Consider the following 24721-nt stretch of genomic DNA (forward strand, 5'->3'; position numbering starts at 1 on the left):
CCTAAAGGGTCCTATGCGCCTAATAAAATTGGGCCCTTATATATATAGGCTTCGGTTCAATTAAGAACCACCATGAGTTGTGAAAAACATGAGAACTCCTACTTCCCGTGTGAGTTGGGTCACAATTTTTTTTGCACAAACGTAGATGAAAATATTAAAAAACACATTTGTAAAGCAAAAAAAAAAAAAGTAGTTATGTCTGATGTAAGTTTTGTTTATGCCTAATGTAAATTTTGTTACAGCGATGAATTTTTTTACACCTAATGTAAATTTTTGCATGCGACTTTTTTTTTTTTGTTAGAACAAGTGAATTTTTTTTAAGATTTTTGAGAATTTTTTTTTTCAAAAAACATTTTGGAAGACCTAGTTCTAATAGTTCTCACAACTCAAATTTTACCCTTTCCCTATATATATAATTACTAGGTTATAGATCTATGTATTAAACGAGTTGAATAAAAATACTAAATAATTAGTAATAATATTTATAAATTATAATATGATGTTTTAAAATAAGATATAATTAAAATTATGTATTATTTAGGTTAAATACGTGTGTATCGTAAAAATATTAAAAAAAAAATTATTAACGAACATGTAAGATAATAAATAAACAACGTGAAAAAAAAGTAGTTTACAATCAATTAACTAAACTAAATGATATAATATTAATTAAATTGCAGAATATGGCTTTTCATTCCCAATGCTATATTATTTTATTATATTAATAATAATATAAGTTCATCTTCTTCAAGAACTGCCGCCTGCAACTCCAAGTCCCGCATCGGAAATTTTCGTTTCCGTAATCTAAAATTTCATTTCTTTCTTTTTCCATTTTTTTTTCCATTTATACTTAGGGAGGGGTATCCTAACATTTGTCTAAAGGTATCCCAGATAAATAAAACGGATAATAAAAGAAAAATTGCACTTCGCAAAGAAAGTTGAGGGGTATCCCGGGCAACCCCTCACCACCCTATAGATCCGCCCCTGGATGAAGTTAACCCACTGGACTAAAATGGCAACGGTGAAACCTTTTTGAACCCACAGGTGAAAATTAAAACCTTTGGACTAAACTGGCAAAATGACCCAAACCACTAGGACTAAAATGGCATTTAACTCTTATGGATAACATGTGAAACTTCTACCTTTCATTCATCAATGACCAAACCCAAATTTCCAGTTAATGATACACTACCACAATGCGTTGACTACTTGAGATAAAGTCAAACCCATTGTAACATCCAGCAAGGTCAAAATCTGGATTCCTTTTAACAAAAAGGTTAAATTACACTAAAATGGTCATGATCATATATTCTTCAATAGCTCATAAGATTAGGCAAAAGTATGTTTAATTTTCAGATAAAGAAAGATATCTTCTATGCAAGCGGCGACCGAAGAACATGATCCTTGGAGGTATCAACGGCAGCCGGAGAAGCAAACTGCCACATGGGCACACCTTGGTAACCCATGAACGGCACGAACTTGTTGCCGCCAACGGGTGGCGGGGGCCCAGGACACGGGACTGGCATTACAGGAGGGTAAAAGGCAGGCGGAGGAGGGTGGCAACAAGCCGCTTTCAGTTGTTGTTCGAGTTTCTCTTTCTCCGACTTCAACTTCTGCTTCTCGTCTCTCAGCTCGTTCTTCTCAACCTGCCGTATGCAGAAAGTTATTAAGCTCGGTTACACAATATCAAAGCGACGGAATTATCGTTCAAAATATTTAGAGTTAATAGCCAAAATGGTCCCTGAGGTTTGCTCACTTTTGCCACTTTAGTCCAAAATCCAAAATTTTTAAATCTGGGTCCCTGAGGTTTGCATTTTGTTCCCTGAGGTTTGCATTTTGTTGCCATTTTAGTCCAAATTTCAAAAACTCCCTTTTTTGAATGTTGCAACCAGCCTATTTTGTCTTTTTATGCAGGGGTATTTTGGTCATTTTTATGAGTTATTATAACAAACTTAGATCAAGAACCCAAAATACCCCTGCGCAAAAGGACAAAATAGGCTGGTTGCAACAGTAAAAAAGGGGGTGTTTGAAATTTGGACTAAAATGGCAACAAAATGCAAACCTCAGGGACCCAGATTTAAAAATTTTGGATTTTGGACTAAAGTGGCAAAAGTGAGCAAACCTCAGGGACCATTTTGGCTATTAACTCAAATATTTACCTTTAACTCGTTGATTTTCACTAGCAAATCTTCGGAAGAATCCTTAAGCTTCGCAGCTTCGTTTCTCAACTGAGTGACCATTCGAATAGCGTCCGCCAGTATAACAGTCTTGTCCGTCTTGGTGGATCTTCCGGGGTCCAATATTTCATTCAATTCTTGAAACCTTTTCAAACAATAGTCAATATACGAAACGTTACTTCTTCCCGTATAAGTGAAGTACAAATTCACATGCATGTCAGTAGGGCTGCAAACGAACCAAACGTTCAACGAACAGTTCGTGAACCGTTCAGTAGGAAGTTCGTTCGTTTATTAGACAAACGAACACAAACAAGAAATTTCGTTCGTTTAGTTGAATGAACGAACATGCATAGAGGTCGCGTTCGTTCATTTATGTTCGTGAACGTTCGGTAACATGTTTGTTTATGTTCGATAGTTAATTAGCGTTTTTAGTTTTTGTATTTTATTTTAATACTTCAAAATTCCGACAAATAAAATATTTAAAAAGTGTCGGTGTGTTATATATTTTGTTCATGAACGCTTGTTTGTGTTCGTTTGTTTCCAGTTGTGTTCATGAACGTTTGTGTTTCGTTCGTTGCCTAAAATTAACAAACGAACACGAACAAGTTCATTTCCTTAACAAACGAACACGAACGTAAAATCTCGTTCGGCAAGTGTTCATGAACCATTCGTGAACACATATATTTCTTAACAAACGAACATGAACAAGGTCCCGTTCGTGTTTCGTTCGGTTCGTTTGCAGCCCTATGCATGTGGTATAAGCATAGAACATATGGGAAAACTAGAACATGCCTATCGTTCAATTTATCCCTTCTTTTCTTCTCTCGGCATGCCTTAGAATCAGAGCATGATCCCGGATTTGCCCTACAATAAAAGTAAATGAGCATATATGTGACGGTAAAAAGAAAATTGGGAAAAACGAAAATAAATAACGTTTACCTCTTTCTAGACTCATCCTCCTTGGGTACATTTAGTTTTCCATATGTATCTGCAAATCCTTTACTGAAAAAAAAAAAAAAAAAAAAAAAAAAAAAAAAAACACACACACACAAGATTATTTCAACTACTCAGCCATTTTTCATAAGAACGTTACCGTAAAATCATTTTCATTGATAAACAATATTCTTGCAGAACTTGTTATAGGCTTCTGGGACGGACACTGTAATCATGTTTGCAGCAACTAGTTTCCGGTAATTCGAATTACAAGAAGATAAAAGGGATTTTACGTTAAGTGATTGTGTAAACTAAACGGAAAATCCCAAGACCCTTATGGACTTAAGGTAAATGCTCGAAAGAATTGAAATTTGTAACGCTAACAAAGTAAAGGATCGGCTTATAGAATACAGAGCAACGCTGACCCTCGATCAAAATCTGTGAACATGTAAAGTTATAACCAGTCATGAGTTTTTCTAATTACTTTTCAATAGAATATTTTCAAAAACAGAACATACAACTACCTTACAATACTTCTCTTGGTTCAGAACTGCCTTATCCACTATTTAAGAAATATATACATGATTCTAATTTACGCCCCGCTTGCGGTATGCGCATATAATGTATATATGCGTGGGCGCTCGGGGGGCAAAAGTGAAAGTGCACGTTATTTTACTAATTTTGTGAAAATAACGTTAAAAGAAGGGATGGTTAATCATGCATCATGTGGTGGCGTTGATAGCCGAAAGACAACGGGGTACATGCACTAATCGGCAGTTGTCTCAATTGCTGAGTGTTATGTACCTTATGTCCAAGGCTTGATGCAAAACTACTATCGAGCCGGGGTCTCACTGGAAGCAGCCTCTCTATTCATACGGGGTAGAGGTAATAAGGCTGTCTACATCTTACCCTCCTCAGACTTAGCTACTTTACCTCAAATTCTTACCATACAATATTACATTCCTCTAAATAATACTACCTCCGTCCCATTAAAAGTGTCCTATTTTGAATTTTCAAAGTCTTTATTTATAAGCTTTGACTTTAATTATATATTTTTTGTGTTATATAAAACTTGATGAAAATTAACCCGATAAAAACACTTGTAAAACACACTCAAACCATATAACTTTCATCAAGTATTATATCTAACACAAACAAAATTATTTAAGGTCAAAGTTTAGAAATAACGACTTTGAAAATTCAAAATAGGACACTTTTAATGGGACGGAGGGACTAACTTTTTAAACCTAATTTTTTAAATTTTCTTTTTTCAAATTCCAACATCTTAACCATAAACAATCAAAACATTATATCCAACATCACTTTTCACCAAACCCTAATCAAATTAACTCTAAAAAAAACCCCAATTATTAAACTCACAAACCCAAACAAAATCATTTCAAAAATTAGCAATGCAAGAGCCACACACAATAGAATAATCAAAATCAAACAAATTTCATGACAAAATTAAATCAAAAAAAAAAAAATCTACCTGTGTTCAGAAAAAGGATCAGACGACCACTGAAACTCCGGTTCAAGCGACGGAAGTTCACCTCCGGGGACGGAAAACTGTTCGATCAAACTAAAATCAAAGAAACAATTGGAATTATCACTCTCCGCCGGTGCAGCCATTGCCGGAAATTCAAGATTCCGGCGGAAGAAAGCAGTAGTACCCAGATGAGAAATTGTTGAATGGGGTTAAAGGGTATTATAAATTACAGATTTTTTTTCTTTTTTATTCGGTGGGTGTTGAAAAAGCAAAGCACATGAATATGAATATGAATGAGAATTTGCATTTTGGGTATGAAGTTAAAGATTGGGATTGGTGTCACTGGGTGGCGGGTGTTGGTCATAATGTGACACGTCGACATTAAGTTTTGTTAATTGACAGAATTGGCCCTTGTACTATGAGGTTGTTGTAGTAACTACCCTGTCTGTTATTAGAAGCCACATTCATGTCTACAAAAGTTTGTGATTTTGTTAGCGGTTTTTTAGGAAAGTGTTACTTGTTTGTGTAAAATTAGACCAACATGTTGATAAGATTGTCATGTGGGTTGTTTTGGATGGAAGTTGTATTTATTAAATTTTGGATGGAATTGTATTATTAAATTTATTATTAGACTGTGGGGTATGGTGGGCTTGGGTTGGGGCATGGGTTGGGGCATTTGTTGACACGTGGAATGGGAAAAAAATGGAAAAAAACTCACGCCTATGGGGTATGGTGGGGCTTGAGTTGGGAGCTTGGGTTGGGGGCATGAGTTGACACATAGCCATTGAGAGCCTGCCATGTCACCTTGCTAGCCCGCCCCACGCCCGGCTTCAAACCCACGAAAAAGGGGCCACGCCCAAACCCATGCCCACCCGGGGTGGTGGCTTGGGCGTTTTCAGCCCACCCACCCCCAAACCCCCGCCCCATACCCTGCAGTCTTAGATTATGGGCGGTAAATCCAGTAGCGTCAAAGTCAACTAAGCAACTTTAGAAGTTAAGCACCGAAACCAAAGTGCGAAAGGAGGCGTCATTGTGGGGATCGCCACCTCCTTGATGGGTTTGAGAGGATGAGGGTGTGGGGACCTCAAATCAACCAATCACACTTTTTTGTTGTATTTTTATTTAGTTTTTAATTAAAACAAAACGTGATAGTAAAACAGTGGATCCAGGGCCGGCTCTTGGGCCGGCCAACCCGTGCTGTCGCTCGAGGCCCAAAATTTAAAGGGCCCAAAAGATTTTCATAAACTTTTATATATATAGTAAATTATATATTTAATATACACATTCATTTATTATACATAACAGTGTTATTGATGGAGTGGAAAAAATCACCATTAAGATAATTAAGATAATGTAGAGGTCTTAAGTTCAAGGTTTTATTTTTATTAACTCATTTCCTCTAACCACAATTTTGGGCGCAGTTTTTTATTTCGCTCGAGGCCTAAATTATTTTGAGAGTTCTCGAAGATGGCTCTGGGTGGATTAGTTAAAACCCATTGACCACGTGGTAGTGACGTAAGAGAACGTTATGCACTTTTTAGTTAAACCAGTAAAAATATGGATTCTATTGTTTTTTTGCAATTATTTAAAAAAATATATGGATGTATGGTTATATGTTTTGCATTATGGGGGTAAATAATATATTAATGGAAAGATTGGTTGACAATTATGCTTTATGTAGCACAGTGCCCTCGTTTACGGTGTGCGCATATATATATATATATATATATGGGCGCTTGGGAGGCAAAAGCGAAATGGTACTAACTTTAACGTTATTTTACTAATTTCATTGAAATAACGTTAAAAGCAGCGGATGGTTAATTATGTATCATGTGGTGACGTTGATAGTTGAAAGACATGGGGTACATGCATCAATCAGTCTCTGTTACAATTATTTGAGTGTTATGTGTCTTAGGTCCAACACTTGATAAAAAACTACAATCGAGCCGATGGTATCACTGGAAGCAGCCTCTCTATTCCTATAGGGTAGAGGTAAAGTTGTCTACATCTATCCTCCTTAGACCCTACCTTAACTTTATTAGTGGGATTTAGTGAGTATATGATGATGTACCACTTACAAAAGATCAAATTGAGTGAACACAAGCCAATCTCACATAAAGTCCTTTTAAGGAAATAATTACATATTTGTGTAATATGGATTGTTTTGGGGAAATAATATTATTAAAATCATTAAAAAGAGGTAAGGATTTTTTTAGCTTGTAATTTTTGAATTGAATGAGAAGTTAAAAACTATATGCATATATTATGGAAAGATTTGAGTTGACAATATGCTTTATGTACCACTCACAAAATATCAAATTGGGTGAACACAAACCAATCTCACAAAAAGTTTTGTATAAACAAGAATCACAAAGGGTCCACAAACCATGTTGTGCAGCACACATTGATTAGGAATGTACAAGAAAACAAACTCATGGTACTTGTTAGAGTAGCACTAGACCACAAACTGACTGTTGGATTGAAGAAGGGTCTCAATCCTTTTCTTGATCTCATCTGGATTGGCTCCTACTAGTCTCCCAACTACAACACCTTCTTTTATCAACAAGAATGTTGGCATTGCCTTCACCTCATATTTGTTTGCTATTTCCTGCAAATATTTATAAATTTCAAATTTTTAAGATAAAAGAAAAAGAGTTAAACGTGTCGAAACATATCTAATGTTGCGCCAATTGTTATCGACCAATCGTTTTTGTATCTATTGTACTTTAAATCTGACATTTTAACATACAAAAGCTCCGGTTCTTGCTCTTGTATGTATTTACCTTCTATGTAAGGCTGCAAATGAACCAAACAAACATGGACAATGCCTTGTTCATGTTCGTTTCTTAAGGAAATAAACGTGTTCATGAACACTTACCGAACGAGATTATCTGTTCATGTTTGTTCATTAAAGAAATGAATGTGTTCGTATTCGTTTGTTAACTTTAGGTAACGAACACAAACAAACGCTCATGAACACAAACATACATTCATGAACACAAACGTTTATGAACATGTACAATCGAGCATATGTTAAACAGTATGGAATGTACAATACACTAATTTTTTTAATATTTTATTTATTAGTAGTTTTGAAGTTTTAAATAAAATATTAAATAATGAACTATCGAACAAAAACGAACAAGTTACCAAACGTTCGCAAACAGAAATGAACAAACGCGGCCTCTGTTGTGTTTGTTCATTTAACTAAACGAACAAAAATAATTTCTTCGTGTTCGCTCCTTAATTAAACGAACGAACACAAACATACTTCCCGCCGAACGATTCACGAACTGTTCACTGAACGTTCGATTCGTTTGCAGCCCTACTTCTATGACTTATGAACGGGTGGTGTGGTGATGTCACGGATGAGGTGGCAACTTCTATGGCTGCCACGTCAGCATGAACTATCAGTTACATTACATGATGAAGTGGTCACTTGATGCATAGAATGTCAAGAATTAAAAAGTTGGTATCATAAAAGTGTAAGCTTTAGAGTCCAATACATGTAACAGACACTGATGCACAATTGAATATATATTCCAAAAACACTCCACCACATCAAGAAAATCTCTCATATATATTCCCATCAATTTCATATAAAAAAAATGAGGAATTTTCACTAAGAAAGATATATTTGCTTGATATTTTCTAGAGTTTTGAGAATCAAAATAAATTACAGAATATAAACATATCAAGAATTGATTTGTATTCCCTATCAGTTTCCCATAAAGAAGTGAACTTTTGAACAAAAAGAAGAGCCACTTTGGTACAACTATTAACCAGTGGTGTAGAGTTAATTGCCATTTTAGTCCCTGTGGTTTGGGCCATTTTGCCAGTTTAGTCCAAAGATTTCATTTTTAACATCTGGATCCAAAAAGGTTTCATCGTTACCATTTTGGTCCAACTGACTTAACTCCATCCATATCTGTTAATTCTGCCAAGGGCATTTTTGTCATTTCATTTTCTTTTTATTAATCCTTTTTTCTTTATTTTCTTTTAAATGAAATGACAAAAATGCCCTTGGCAGACTTAACAGATATGGATGGAGTTAAGTCAGTTGGACCAAAATGGCAACGATGAAACCTTTTTGGATCCAGATGTTAAAAATGAAACATTTGGACTAAACTGGCAAAATGGCTCAAACCACAAGGACTAAAATGGCAATTAACTCAGTGGTGTAAATCAGCCGATTCGAGCCCAACAAGTACAACAGAAGTTCAATGTGGGTGTGACTATCAAATCGTTTATCGATTACCATCAAAGTATACAATATTGATCAAGAGCTAGATCGAAAAAATAACGGATTTAAGCGGCGATAATTACCTTAAAATCATCAACATCAACAGTCAGAAAGATTATGTCATTGAAAACTAAGGCCAACTCTTCTATAAAAGGGTTCATGGCTACAGAAGGGATGCACCATGATGCTGTAAAATGTGCCACCATCTATAAACATAAACACAAGTACATTAAGTGAAGAATATATCAAAATCAAATAAAACAAAAAAGGCAAATTGGAAATAAATAATTCCACCTAGCTTCCAAAGTCGGGTATTGGCCGATAATAATCCGAACTGGTCAGTTTTTTTTGTAAAATAGCCCGCCGTTAAAATAGCTTAACGGAGTTAAGTTTTTTTCCGAATTTCAAACCGATGTTTTAAGGCTTTTGATCAGAACGAGGATACGAGTCGATTGATGTAAAACTTACCTCGAAATACAGGCCCAACCCACGAAAACGGTGCTTCAATTCGGAGGTTTAAACTTCCAATTAACAAAAATCAAGCCATTTCGAGCACAATTTCGAGGTATGTTTTACATCAATCGACTCGTATCCTCGTTCTAATCAAAAGCCCTAAAACATCGGTTTGTAATTCGGAAAAAAACTTAACTCCGTTAAGCTATATTAACGGCAGACTATTTTACAAAAAAAAAAAAAAAAATTTGACCAGTTCGGATTATTATCGGCCAATAACTGACTTGAGATTATTATCGGCCAAATTGAGTTAGGTGGGATTATTTATTTCCAATTCGCCAAAAAAAAAAATGAAAATCAAATTGGTTTTACATCATGCATTTGTCATAAATAAATAATAATGAAAAGAAATTTGAGGCTTGGAATCAAGAATTGAAACCCATTTAGTCAAAACCTATACTGACACAATCAAATTCTGATTCCAGACATTTGGAATCAGAATTCCCAAATATACCCTTTACACAGTTTATAAAAGCAAGCTAAAAAAACCCTGAAAAAAACAGTTTTTTGCAACACATTTTATGATCAGATCAAAGTGAGTCTGAACAAGAAACTGTCTCTATAAACAAAAGATTTAAAAAAGTTGCAAGCTTTAGGGTTTAATTGAATAAATTCTTAGGTATTCTACTTCCAATCACAAAAAAAAAAAAAAAAAAAAAAAAAAAAAAAACCTAACAAAAAACAGTTTTTGCAACACAATATGATTAAATTGAAGTCTGAACAAGAAGTTCTCTCTATAAATAAAAAGATTTTAAAAAAAAGTTACAAACTTTAGTATTTATTTGAATAAATTCTTAGGTATTCTACTTCCAATCACACAAAACCCTAAAATACCCTAATAAAAAAACAGTTTTTGCAACACAAATATGATCAGATCAAAGTAAGTCTGAACAAGAAATTGTCTCTATAAACAAAAGAATTAAAAAAAAAAAAAGTTACAAGCTTTGGAATTTAATTGAATAAATTCTTAGGTATTCTACTTCCAATCACACAAAAACCTAAAAAAGATTAAAGAATAACACTTTTTCATGCAGTAACCATAAAAAAAAAAAAAAAAAAAAAAAAAAAAAAAAAAAAAAAAAAAAAATTTAGGGTTTTTGTAACATCATGAGGATGCAAATACTTACAGGGGTTCCATCAGATTTTGATTGTTGAAGATGGGAATCCCATGTTTCAGTTGAATTAATCTTGACAATTCTTGGTTTTGGGGGTTCTTGATCAGCAGCATCCATATCTCCCCTGTTTTTTAAAAAGATTTACTAATAATTTTACTAAAAAATAGGTTTATAATAGGACTAAAGATGGTTTTGGATAAACATAAATTGGGTCCATATTCAGATTCAAATCATTCTTTGAAGGTGTCACAGGGGATTTGTATTGCCGTTTGCACTGATCCTATGGGATGCTTTTGTTTGATATACAGCCCACAGATATTTAATATTAATAATTTAATGATTAAAACAACATATTTATGGTTAACTAATACTTCAAGACTTCTTATTTTAGTGTATGAATATTTATGATAAAGACATAATAGCTAATAACTAGAGATTTATAAGTCTTAGGTAGCGTTTGGTACGAAGGAATAGAAGGTGGAATGGAATGGTTCATTCTAATGGAATGAAAAGAAACATGTTTGCTTATCATGGGGTAATGGAATGGAGCATTCCAAAGGAATGTAACTCCTTCCAAATATAACAATTTTCATTCCTTAGTAAGGGGATGTTTTTTTTTCATTCCTTCAAGGAATGGAATGAAATATAAATTTATTATTATTATTATTATTATTATTATTATTATTATTATTATTATTATTATTATTATTATTATTATTATTATTATTATATTTATGTTTATATTTATATATATTTATATTAATAATAATATATATAAAAATGTTAGTATTAATTATTTTACTATTATTATTATTATTATTATTATTATTATTATTATTATTATTATTATTATTATTGAGGCAATTATATTTTTGTCGTTTTTAATACAACTGTATTCCGTTACTTCTTTTTTTATCAATATGTACAAAGTAGTGATTCATTCTATTCACATATGTGTAACCAAACATTACAAAGGAATGAAATGATCCATCTCATTCCATTGTCCATTCCATTACCTCGTCTATTCCATTCCCTCATCCATTCCATTACGCCATACCAAACAGACCCTTAATGATTTTTTTAAACAAACTTGTTATAGCATCTATCTATAATGTAAAGTTTTAAAAACGCCCGTCTATGGGGTAATTACATTTTAGGCATCGAGTGTTGTTAGTTTGTTAAAAAAAATACGCGTTGAATTTTTAAATAATACATAACTACTTAAAATGTGCGGGATTATGAAGCTACTAATCAATGATAGGTCTAGAAGAAAAATTCAGTTCAAACCTCTATATACCACGAAGAAATTTTAACCGCACCTAGCGTAATTATCATTGTAAACTGTCTTTATTTAACTACTACACATTGAAACTATGAAAACGAAAAAAAAAACATCCCAATAACAATTCTTATGAAAACCAATATCCAATATGTAAGAAAAAAACATAACTGAATCATGTACTTATCCTCTACATGAGTTACAACAAATCATGAAACCAAATCCCACACAATTACAAGTTAAATTCTTCAAACACATTCCTTCTACACTCTAAATCAAACACCAACAATAATATACTAGTAATACTGTCATTGGGCATATGACAAAACAACAATAAAATGCCCCTTCGCTTCAATAACATAAAGTTCCTCATGTTCTTTTATCCACAACTCAAACACGAATCCAATGGTTTAATTGTCTGAAGGGCCCAGTCTTAGGGTTTACAAGACCACATACTCCGAGAATGTGGTGGGGATGTTTTAGACTCCGATTACAGGAGTGCGTTGGACCTTTTGCATAGTTTTTTCCACCTTGATATTGGCGGGTTTCTACATTAAAGACACCGCCCCTCCTAAATCCCAGAAAATTCTGGAAAATGCCTTATATTGCGAAATTGTCAAGAGGTTTGAAGAGAAGTTTGTTTTATCCCCTCGGCAAAGAGCTATGTTTGAATGTCTACGTGCCCCACATGCTCAGGATTTTCTGTCTGTCGCACCTATTGAAGGCTTGGGGCAACACATGTCGGCTGTGGAATACCGTGCTATCCTTAGATACCGACTGATGATTCCTTTGTTCCCAGTTGACGAGCCATGTCCGGTATGCCGCAAAGCGTTTTTGGATTCTTTCGGCGAGCACGCGATCCACTGTAAAGAGCTACCAGGGTTTAAATATCCGCATGATTGGGTGAGAGATGTGTTATGTGATGTTCTTAAGCGGGCCGGGATCTCTGCCAAAAAGGAGGCTCCAGTAAATTTCCTGACTGACCCCTTAGAGTGGAGGTCCACTTTACGCCCAGCGGATATCCTTGTGTTTGGATGGGAAGGGGGAAACACACTTGTGTAGACCTAACTGGAGTCTCCCCCCTTGTCGGGCTCAAGGACAAGGGCTTGTCGTAGGTCAAGCGGTGCTCAAGGCAGAGGCGAGCAAAGTGGCAAAACATGAGAAAGCCTGCCTGGAGAATCAACATGTGTTTGTCCCGTTTGCGTTTGATACCTTTGGTAGTCTCGCTCCTGACGCTGTGCGACTTTTGAATCGGGTTCAAAAAGTCGTTAATAGTAATTCTTCGTCGCTAAAGGTTTCAAACTTTGTATTTAGTAGAATTGGTTTTTCTATTCAAAAGGGGGTGGCGGCGCAACTTGTTGCCCGACTACTTGTCATTGCTTTGTAATTGCCCTTTTTCGTGTGGAATGATATTTGTTATTTCGATTAAAAAAAATTTGTGTGACGCCTTGGGATTCCAATCTCGCATGAATTTACCCTTGCGGCAAAACGTAGGGAGCATAACGACTCGCCAACTGATGATGGATCGGGTGAAACGTTTACAAACATAAGAGTCTTTGAATCTCCACCGAAACACGGCTACAAGTTAATTAAAAAGATGAATATATGTTGGACCATATTTTGAATCAAAAAAATAATATCAAATAATGTTATCATAAAAATGGATACAACTAATTATTTCACATATTTTAACCAGAAATATAACAATTATTGAAAATCAAATTCTTTTTTACCAGGAAAAATTGATATCATTTCACATACTTTAAACATAAATTTTACAATTACTGAAAACTAAGGCTGGTAAATCGTGTCTTAACAGGTTTAACAGGTTTCTGACGGCGCGCACAACATAAGTTTCAAAAATGATTACGACTCGTTTAACTACTTTCAACCTCATGTTTATAAAACAGTTTTATGTTTTATGTACAAAGATAAATAAATGATAGATCCTAAGATTGTAATTTTAATTATTTTAAAAATTAAAAAAATTAAAGGGTGTGTTTTAAAGTCAAACAGGTCTAATCGTGTCTTAACAGGTACCCAATTGCCAGCTCTACTCTACTGAAAACTGATATCTTTTTTGAGATAAAAGGCATCCATAATTTAAGGATAAACAAAATACTAAGTAAACTACTAAAATACTGATTACAATGAATAAACAAAATACTAAGTAAACTACTGCTTCTCATTCCACCATTATAGCTCCAGCAGTACTTTGTGTCTTCAGCAGTGCTTGACCCATATCAGTAGATTGAGCATCAGTGCTTAGTCTTCAACAATCTTTAAGTATCATCAGTTGTTAGAGATCAGCAGTTGTTGTAGAAGGGCAGTACTTAGAGGACATCAGTTGTTAGGCCACTTTCAAGGGGAAAGAACTGTTGCAAACAACTGCTTATTGTGAACCCACTGTTCTCATCCAGTTTTGGCTTTATCAACTGTTCCTTTGGAGGGGTTCAATCCCAACAAGTGTTTTCGTAATACAAAATGTCTATTATACAAAGTAGAGGTGAGAAAAAAACCGGTTAATCAGAACCGGTTATTAACAGGATATAACATTAACTGGTTAGTTGTTAATTTTAATCGCTGATTAGTAACCTGTTATAAATATTTACTACAGGAACCGGTTATTAACTAGAAGACCGGTTAACTAAAAAAATACAAAAAAGACACAAAAACCTGGTTAATTAATCGAAAATAACCGGTTAAAGTAACCGGACTTGTTAAAAAAATAATTGATTAAAGTCAAAGTGTCAAATTAACCGGTATAATCGGTTATTGAAATTAACCGGTTTGTACACCTCTAATACAAAGTAATAATACAAACAAAAATAAAACTGGATTACATCTTGACATGGGCTTACCTATGATAAAGCCACTAATAGTTGGATGTCTGATATTGACTTCTTGTTATCAAAATCTCAAACAACGTAATGTAGCTAGGTGAAGTTAGGAATTAGAATAGTTGATGTTAAGTAATTATGAATTTCATTGGCTATTTAACTTTAAAATCAACCTCTTGCATAAGGGTGGTTGGTATCGTCTCAGGGAACCATTCGGAGAGTGAGTTTTACCGCACGGGGAAGGGTTGCCGGCCTTCAATCGATGAGCGGGGAGGAGTTTGATCGGTGAGTATACACCGATGCGGGGAAGAGGAGGGAATGAGAAGAGAGGAGGGTTTAATGGTGGGTCCTGTAGAAATATATCATTGTAACACAATCACAAACAAAACAACAGAAATAGCGACAAAAACAGGTGACAAAATCTTATTAAACCAACCCAAAATGATTTGCCGCCCAAATACCCAAAGATCTTACAACAGTAAGATCAGATCTTACAATAGTAAGATCAAATACAGAATACAAAGTACAAAACAGATGATGATGATCATTCACTGATGATCATCAACAATACAGAACAATCTAACCAGAACAATCTCTCAGATACAGATGAGAGATTGTTATTTACAAAACTCAGAATCAAGACTGAAACCCTAGCAGAGCAAGTGAAGCTGATAAAGTGATTACAAACTCAATAATGATCGCATAAGCTCCTTTTATATCTTGTAACATTGAAACTTTCACTTTAAACCTCCAAGTATGCTCCAACATTACAATCAGCCCTCAAAGTTACACTTAAACCCCTGTAGATATTTGTTACAGTAACAAACTCACAAAACCAGTTAAACAACAATCCAACAACTTAAACAACCGTAACAATAATAGGCCCAATATGTAACAACATGTAAGCCCAATATGATAAGAATAACACATATAAGCCCAATGAATGATAGAGTGTAATATACATGTATAATATACATGTATTATTTTAACACCCCCCCTTCATTCATTTGGCTTAAACAAATCAACCAACTTTAATTTCTCACAAAATTGAACATGTTGTTCAACACCAAGACCCTTAGTAAAAATATCAGCCAGTTGACTTTCTGAGTCAACTTTCACAGGATTTATAACACCATTTGACACTTGCTCTCTTAAAAAGTGCAAGTCCAACTCGAAATGTTTAGTCCTTTCATGGAAAACAGGATTAACAGTTATGGACAAAGCAGACTGACTATCACATTTCAATGAAATAGGTAATGCACAGCTAACAGACAATTCAGAAAGTAAATTCTTTAGCCACATAAGTTCACAAGTAGCAGAACACATAGCACGATATTCAGCTTCAGCTGTAGATCTAGAAACTGTGCTTTGTTTCTTACTTTTCCAAGAAACTAGACATTCACCTAAATAAATACAATAACCAGTAACAGATTTTCTGGTAGATAAGCACTTGGCCCAATCAGCATCAGCATATCCAAGTAAATCAAGATTTAAACCTTTCTTGAAACTTAGACCTTTACCAGGACTTTGTTTCAAGTATCTTAACAATCTTAAGGCAAGACTTAGATGAATTTCAGTAGGTTTGTGCATAAATTGGCTCAAAAATTGAACAGTATAACTTATATCAGGTCTTGTTAAAGACAAGTATATAAGTTTACCAATCAACTTTTGAAACCCTGTTATATTTTTTAACATCTTTTGATCTTTATCAAGCTTAGAATTAACTAAATAGCTTTGTTCAATAGGTGTGTTAACTGGTTTACACCCTAAATAACCAAATTCATTTAGAAGTTCCAAACAGTATTTTCTTTGACTAAAACAAACCTCATCTTTATTATACAATACTTCAATCCCTAGAAAATACTTTAAAATTCCTAAGTCTTTGATTTTAAAAGTATCATTTAAAACTTTTTTAATTCTTTCAATCTCAACAAAAGAATTACCAGTCAAGACTATGTCATCAACATAAACAAGTAAAAACACAGTAACACTATCTTTGTTCAAAATGAACAAAGAATGATCACACTTACTTTGTGTGAAACCAAAATCTAACAAAACAGTAGTTAATCTTTCATTCCACTTCCTAGGGGCCTGCTTGAGGCCATACAATGATTTAACAAGTTTACAAACTTTAGATTCATCTTTAGAGTAGTACCCTTGAGGTAACTTTATATAAACATCCTCAGTTATAGAACCATGCAAGAAAGCATTATCAACATCTAACTGATACAAAGACCAGTTATAATATACAGCTAAGGCAACAACAGTTCTAATAGTAACCATTTTTACAACAGGAGAGAAAGTCTCCCCAAAATCAAGACCTTCCCTTTGATTAAAACCCTTAGCCACAAGCCTAGCCTTAAATCTTTCTACTTCACCATTTGACTTATACTTAACTCTAAAAACCCATTTACAACCAATAGCCTTTCTGTCTTTAGGAAGATCAGCTAGTACCCAAGTATTGTTTCTGAACAAAGCTTCCATTTCTTTGTTCATAGCCTCAACCCACTTGGGATTACTAGCTGCTTCTTCATAAGAAGAAGGCTCAACAATCTTATTTAGAGAAGCAGTAAAAACCAAGTTATCAGATGACAAACAAGAATAACTAACAACTTTATCTAAACTGTATTTTACTTTACTATTTAGCACAAAGTTTTCAAATTTTTTGGGCACAACAACTTTTCTAGTAGACCTTCGATGAAGGCACGAAATTAGTATGTGGATTGCGTACCTGACCAGTACGCAAGAAACATATGACGTTCGTGAGACCGTGATAATTGTTGCAGGTATGTCCGAAAGGATTGGGTACTTGGTGGACGTGTGGGTGAAAGGAGTAGTAAGACTCTCAGGAAATTGAGAGTACAAAATACGAAAGAAAAGTATGAAAAGTATGTTTGAATTCACGACATGGATTCAGAACGTAGAAGAAATGAAAAGTATGAATGATGGGTTTGAATCCGCGAATCGGATTCAAACATAGAAGGAATAGAAGGAATGAAGGATACGAATGATATGTTTGAACTTTATTAGTATCTCCAGGAATAAGGGCCTACAAAAATTCTGGGGGATGTGTAGATAACATTACCCATTATTAGTATCTTTTATATCTTTATTTTATTTAAAGTAATTAAGTTGATTTTTTTTGTTATAAAATGATGTTAGTTTTTTTAATAAATTTATAAAAGACGTACTGAAATTAAGCAATCCAAACAAACTAAACATATCCAAATTAAACATTATTACAAATACTTAAAATTAAATTCAATTGTTCGTACAATATTGCATCATATAATAATAAAATAAACCACTATCGTCATCAATCCTCGTCAGACTCAGCGATCTCCTCCTCCGTGAAGTTCGGGCCACGCCTAATAGAGGGTGACGAGCAGTGCCGCGTATAGGACGTGCCAGGAGCCTATAAAAAATTAAAAAAAAATACTCATTACATAACATTAAAATTGTTCGTAGAAAAATGAAATAAAAACAAAATAACATACCTGCATGGAAAGGCCAGACATAGGAAACAGCGGCATGCTTTAGCAGGACCGAGTAAAATGTGGCATGGAAAGGTCAGGCTGAGTATAGCACGGGTCGTAAGCCTATAAGAATTTAAACAAAATACCCATTACATAACATTAAATTGCTCATAGGTAAATGAAATAAAAATAAGATAAGATACCTGCATAGACGGGATGGGCTTGGTAAAGGATGGCAGGGGTCAGCCTACTGTGTAAAGAACGGGCACTGGTCCGGATAAACTCGTGGTGGTGGATGGGGGTGGAACTAATATACCCATATACTTATACATTTCACCTGAAGGACTTGTTCCCTCAGATGGGTTAAACTCATCATGTGAGATACTAGTGTCCTCTGCCCTACCAGATTCTTCACTACTACTACTACTTTCAACTCCACCTACAGAATGCTGTTGATCAGCACTGTTAGGAGTGGCAGATGTAGAGAGAATTGGTTGCTGATCTTCACCAGTAACCTCATGAGTTTGATTACTCCCCTCTTCATCATTGGGAATAACAGGTTTAGTTGTTAATACCTCAATACTATCAAAAAAAATCAGATGATTTAATTTTTCAGTTAAACAAACATCTTGATTGATTAAACTGGTTGACTTATAAGGAAAAACAGTTTCATAAAATTTGACATCTCTAGAATAAAACTCTTTTTTGTTATCTAAACTCCACAATTTATAACCTTTTTTAACATTAGAATAACCAATCAAAATACACTTTTCAGCATTATAAGACAACTTATCTGAATTATTCAATATAGTACTAAAGCACAAACAACCAAACACTCTAAAATGTGCAAATGAGGGTTTAAAACCAAACATTAACTCATAGGGACTTTTACCTAACAACACAAAAGAAGGCAACCTGTTAATGATATAAACAGCAGTTAATACACATTCAGACCAAAAATTAAGTGGAACACCACTTTGGAACAACAGAGATCTTGCCAGATTTAAAAGATGTCTATGTTTTCTCTCTACAACACCATTTTGTTGTGGTGTGTAGGAGCAGGATGTCTGATGTAAAACTCCTTTTTGTTTACAAAATACTTCCATTTTATTATTCACAAATTCAGTTCCATTATCACTCCTGAACACTTTAATTTTTTTTCTTAAACTGAGTTAACACTAACTCATAAAAACTTTCAATGTTCTCAACAACTTCCAACTTACTTTTTAGCAAATAACACCAAACAGCACGTGTATAATCATCAACAACAGTTAAGAAGTATTTGAAACCATCTTTACTAGTTACTTTATAAGGTCCCCAAACATCTAAGTGAATTATATCACCTAACTGTTTTGTTTTATGTTCACTCAAAGGAAAAGGCACTCTCACTTGTTTAGCTCTATGACAAACTTCACAAGGATTATGTTTTGTACTCTCAGCAATCCCTAAATCACCTTTTAAAACTGACAAGACCTGATCAGCAGGATGACCCAACCTACTGTGCCACAAATTACTGTTGTTCAAACTATTAAAACACAAGTTAACAGTGCTATCACCTTTATTAACAAAGTAAAGACCATTATCTTGTTTACCAATCACCAACACTTTCTTTGATTTCGAATCCTGAAGTAAACAGTTATTTTCATTAAAAACAACAGTAATTTGATTATCTTTAGACAACTTATAAACAGACAACAAATTTACATTATAAGATGGAACAAAGAATACATCAGTTAAAACAACATCTTTAGCAAGTTCTATATTACCAATTTTTGACACTTTAGCTTTAGTTCCATTAGGATGAGAAACAGTTAAATCAAATTCAGACACATCAATACAGTTGAACATATCTTTATCATTTTTGACCATATGTTGATTAGCACCAGAATCACAAATCCAATTATTATCAAAACCAAAATTTATAAGACTAGAACAACAAACAAACTTATCTAAAGAACCAAACACACAGTTTGACTCACCTCCCATATTAGGTGACTGAGACTCAGTGCTAGTTTTTTCACCCAACAAACTCAAAAGTTTAGCAACCTGCTCTGAAGAAAACTGAGGAACAGAAGGAACAGAAGATATATTTGACCTAGAATTAGAGAAATTTTTCCCAGCCTGACCTCCAGGTTTCTTTTTGAAACTTGGAGGATACCCAATCAACTCAAAACATCTGTCAACAGTATGACCAATTTTATTACAATGGGTACATTTTAGATTAGAGTTAGGACCTCTAAGTTCTTTCTTTTTTTGTTCAAATGTTTGGTTGATTTTAGAAGCAAAAGACACACTCTGAGTTTTAGATCCAACACTAGAATTCCTGTGTGACTCTTCTCTTGACACAATTGAAAAAGCAACTTTGACAGTAGGTAATGGCTCTCTGGTTAACAGATTAGTTCTTACAGGCTGATAGACATCATCTAAGCCCATAAGAAACTGCATTAGTTTGATTAAGGTAGAAAAATCATTGAAATCTTTAGCAGCTTGACATGAACAAGTAGGCAGTTGAAGCACAGCATCAAACTGCTTCCACATTGTATTCAACTTATGATAATATTCAGAAACAGAACTCCCATTTTGAGTAATACAATTAATTTTTTTATATAAGTCATACACTATAGAGCCATCAACCTTGTCATAAGTTTCTTTTAGATCAATCCAGACTTCTGAGGCTAACTTAGAGAACACTTGCCCTAAGTATAGTTCCTCAGAAACAGAGTTTAACAACCAACTTAAAACAACTGAATTACACCTGTCCCACTGGCTACTTAGAACTTCATCATCAGTATTCTTTTTACATTTACCATCTATAAATCCAAATTTATTTTTGGCTTCAAGAGCCAATTTCATAGCACTAGACCACACCCTATAATTTTTAGTTCCCTTTAGTTTTATACCAACTATAGTTAAGGAGCTAGAATCACTAGGATGCAAAAACAATGGATCTCCTATATCCAACTTACTAATCAAGGTCTGAGAAGACCCAGCATTATCATCTTTACCAGTCATGGTCAACAACCAATAACAAAACAAACACAAACAACAAATATACACACAACAAGATAAGAACACAACAAACCCTAAGGCGAAGCTGTATCAGTGTCCAGATTCCAGGTTCGTCACTTATAGTGCCTGGACAGGTCTTAATACATGAGCCAGATACAAATAACAAGAACCAACAAACAAAAAACACAGATAGACAAAATCAAACAATCAAGTGTCGGTCCTCACTACACCGACTTCAACTAAGCCAACCAATACAAAATAAAGAGAGGAGATAGAAAGATCTCACAGTGGGTGCAAGCTATCCAAAAAAACACCAGATCTAAACAGATCTGAAGTTTTTATACAATATCAAGAACAAATAAACTGGTCAGTTTGCCCTAAACCTTCAAGGGTTTAGAGACCAACACAGTTCTTCAACAAGATGTAAGAAACCCTAGCTAGGGTTTGAATATCAACAAATCTCCCAAGATCCAGAAGATCTAACACTATCAAGAACAGATCTGCAACTTGAAGCAGACCTACACAAGCAACAACCAAATCAGATCAAAACAGCGGAAATAAAATATATCATTGTAACACAATCACAAACAAAACAACAGAAATAGCGACAAAAACAGGTGACAAAATCTTATTAAACCAACCCAAAATGATTTGCCCCCCAAATACCCAAAGATCTTACAACAGTAAGATCAGATCTTACAATAGTAAGATCAAATACAGAATACAAAGTACAAAACAGATGATGATGATCATTCACTGATGATCATCAACAATACAGAACAATCTAACCAGAACAATCTCTCAGATACAGATGAGAGATTGTTATTTACAAAACTCAGAATCAAGACTGAAACCCTAGCAGAGCAAGTGAAGCTGATAAAGTGATTACAAACTCAATAATGATCGCATAAGCTCCTTTTATATCTTGTAACATTGAAACTTTCACTTTAAACCTCCAAGTATGCTCCAACATGACAATCAGCCCTCAAAGTTACACTTAAACCCCTGTAGATATTTGTTACAGTAACAAACTCACAAAACCAGTTAAACAACAATCCAACAACTTAAACAACCGTAACAATAATAGGCCCAATGTGTAACAACATGTAAGCCCAATATGATAAGAATAACACATATAAGCCCAATGAATGATAGAGTGTAATATACATGTATAATATACATGTATTATTTTAACAGGTCCCAACCCTTTTAACCAATCACATTTTTTTTTAAATTCTTTACCTCTCCATGTGTTTGAACCTTTGCCAGTATTGAGTGCAAAATGAGGAGTGGAATGGGGACTTGACGTGGCATGATATTATTGGCTAGAGAATAACTCAAACACCCTAAGTGATTAAACGATACCCTCCACCCTAAAATATCCACCCAAAAATGATTTGGGTAGATATTAGTAATGATTTATTCAAGATTTAAAAGAAAAATAATAGGAGTTTTTCTTTGTTCAAAAGAGAAACACCATCCATTTTTAGATTCAAAAGAGAAACACCATCCATTTTCAGATTGATTGTTTTGTTAGATTAATATTATCACTAATTTGGTTGTTAGCAAGGTTTTCAAACCGGGCCGGCCGGTCAGACCGGTCCGGCCGGGATCCGGAAAGTAAAGCGGGCCGGTCCAGTAAGTTTGGCCGTTTCAACATCGACCTGGGGTCGGGCCGGGATCTGGACGGTCGGGCTGGCGGTTCTTGAAGAGATGGTCGGGCCAGATATTTTTTTTAATTAGCCCAAACTAAAAATCTCATACCAAAATCATAAAACTGTAACCTCCATCTTTTTCCTCAGACGACGCACGCACTTTTCTTCTCATCTCTGTACAACAACATCTTCAATTCATCATCTTCATCATGGATTAGCCACCATTCATCTTGATTCAAGTCTGGTCATCTATTCAATTCACAGGTGTGTGTATGAATTTTTGATAACTTTGTTTATGAATTTTGTTCCTCTCTGAGATGAATATGAAGTTCTCCATTAAAAAGGGAGGATATGAGAGATAGAGATGGAGGAAGATAAAGTGACGGTTGTTTACCTAAGGTTTACCTTTTTACATAATATTATAATTTACTTTATTTCCTTTTTAACCTTAATGTTAAAATTCTGTCCAAATTTGACCCTAAATATTTTCTATGTTATATATATATATATATATATATATATATATATATTTATATTTATATAATTTATGACGTAAACCGGGTCTTAAACCCGGTCGAACCGGTCGGACCGGTCTAACCTTTGACCCCATAAGATGACCGGGTCGACCTCCGGTCCGGTTCTGAAAACATTGGTTCTTAGCAAATCTGTTCCGTGAAGTATGAAGAAAAAAAAAGTATATGGTAGTTAAGTAGGTAGTTAATTAGTTATCCTTGGATTACGTTTTACATTTTACATAGATCGGTTGCATTTTACGTTTTACATAGATGGGTTGCGTTTTCTGAACAAAGTACAGGTTTTTCTAGTTATTGTAAATGGATTGTGTTTTACGCAATACTTATAAATCTTTTCTCTCTCCTACACTCACAACCACTTTCAAAATATATTAAAAAATTATAGGAGGTGAACAGTGTCCCCCAAATATACCGATAAACAGTAACATTTTTTCTCTCCTTCACTCACAACCACTTTTTATACTCTTTATATTTTAAAAATACCACACACATAATTTGGTTATTTGGATGTGAATTAAGTCAAATGCTTTGGTTGTTGTGTCCTTACCTCAAATGCTTTGGGGATATAAGGAGGTAATCATGCGATAATATTAAATATGTTGTTATCGACTATCAAATCTAGCATTTTCTTTTTTGCAATCTACCTTGCTACAACATCATCATGTAGTAAAATATTATGTTTTCTAATTGTGTTTTATAACACAATTTAGTAAAAAGTTATGTTTTTAGTTGTGTTTATAACACAATGATTAAACACAATTTATTATGTTTTCTTCCATTGTGTTAACACAATGTAAAAGCACGTTTTTTTGTCTTTTTAGGTCTATTGTGTTTTATAACACAATAAAAAACATATTTTTTGTGTTTTTAATCCATTGTATTTTAGATATAAAGAAACATTTTTGTGTGTTTTAGAATTAAAAAAAAACATATTTTTTTTTGTTTTTGTCCATTACGTTTTACGCATCTAGGTTTTCGATTTTTTTTCAAAAGTATAGCAATAGTATACTCGTTAATTTTTATAATAAATAATACCGTATGAAAGAGTTATTAACATTTTAAAAATGAGTGAAATTTATGAAGAAAAAAAAAAACTATTGTCTTGAATGGATTAGAATACCCCTAAACTAACTTAGGGGTCTCCTTTTTTGTTCAATTCAACTCATTTAATCTTATTCATTTATTTTAAATTCAATGGATACTTCTTTTAATACGTAGTTGATAATCTATATCTATACTATATAATAAAATAAACTTGTTTTGAGACACTTGTCATTCTCTCATTTAATTGATTAAAATTATTAATAATACTAAAAATAATAATATTTAATCTAATTAATACAAATAGTTTGGAGATCGAAATTGGTGATTTTCTATCCAATAGTGTGTTTAAACCAACTGGTGATGTTTAGGAGATAATAGAAATAAATATATCATTCATTGAAGATAAATAAATAAA

The 24721-nt window shown here is 33.9% G+C and overlaps 4 protein-coding genes across 5 annotated transcripts in view; all 4 read right to left on the reverse strand.

The window, feature by feature from the left end:
• Positions 1-1123: 1123 nt before the first annotated feature.
• LOC110939720 (transcription factor bHLH115) lies at positions 1124-4889 on the reverse strand. The gene is made up of 5 exons (XM_022181293.2): positions 4603-4889; positions 3117-3179; positions 2970-3041; positions 2160-2322; positions 1124-1646 (listed from the first exon to the last, which is right to left on the reverse strand). Exons 1-5 carry the CDS (start codon positions 4740-4742, stop codon positions 1374-1376), a joined length of 711 nt encoding a protein of 236 aa, XP_022036985.1. The 5' UTR covers positions 4743-4889; the 3' UTR covers positions 1124-1373.
• A 1990-nt stretch (positions 4890-6879) lies between these two features.
• Positions 6880-10769, reverse strand: LOC110939722 (thioredoxin-like protein CXXS1). Its single transcript, XM_022181294.2, has 3 exons — positions 10483-10769; positions 8926-9048; positions 6880-7207 (listed from the first exon to the last, which is right to left on the reverse strand). Exons 1-3 carry the CDS (start codon positions 10585-10587, stop codon positions 7055-7057), a joined length of 381 nt encoding a protein of 126 aa, XP_022036986.1. The 5' UTR covers positions 10588-10769; the 3' UTR covers positions 6880-7054.
• Positions 10770-11961: 1192 nt separating this feature from the next.
• Positions 11962-24721, reverse strand: part of LOC110939725 (kinesin-like protein KIN-14D) — a 29120-nt gene continuing 16360 nt past the window's right edge. The window contains exon 18 of the mRNA XM_035990607.1: positions 11962-12117. The gene's annotated coding sequence lies outside the window, so the exon portion shown is untranslated. The remainder of the gene's footprint in view (positions 12118-24721) is intronic.
• LOC110939723 (retrovirus-related Pol polyprotein from transposon TNT 1-94) lies at positions 17811-23093 on the reverse strand. 2 transcript variants are annotated; one of them, XM_035990608.1, is made up of 4 exons: positions 22839-23093; positions 18269-22079; positions 18087-18188; positions 17811-18004 (listed from the first exon to the last, which is right to left on the reverse strand). In XM_035990608.1, the coding sequence occupies exon 2, from the start codon at positions 21075-21077 to the stop codon at positions 19215-19217; it is 1863 nt and encodes a 620-aa protein (XP_035846501.1). In that variant the 5' UTR covers positions 21078-22079; positions 22839-23093; the 3' UTR covers positions 17811-18004; positions 18087-18188; positions 18269-19214. The 2 variants fall into 2 exon arrangements, with proteins under 2 accessions (XP_035846501.1, XP_035846502.1); XM_035990609.1 differs by lacking the exons at positions 17811-18004; positions 18087-18188 and having other exon boundaries at positions 19616-19688; positions 20045-23093.

The sequence above is a fragment of the Helianthus annuus genome, chromosome 5 (assembly GCF_002127325.2).
Source record: "Helianthus annuus cultivar XRQ/B chromosome 5, HanXRQr2.0-SUNRISE, whole genome shotgun sequence".
In the NCBI taxonomy this organism is placed as follows: domain Eukaryota; kingdom Viridiplantae; phylum Streptophyta; class Magnoliopsida; order Asterales; family Asteraceae; genus Helianthus; species Helianthus annuus.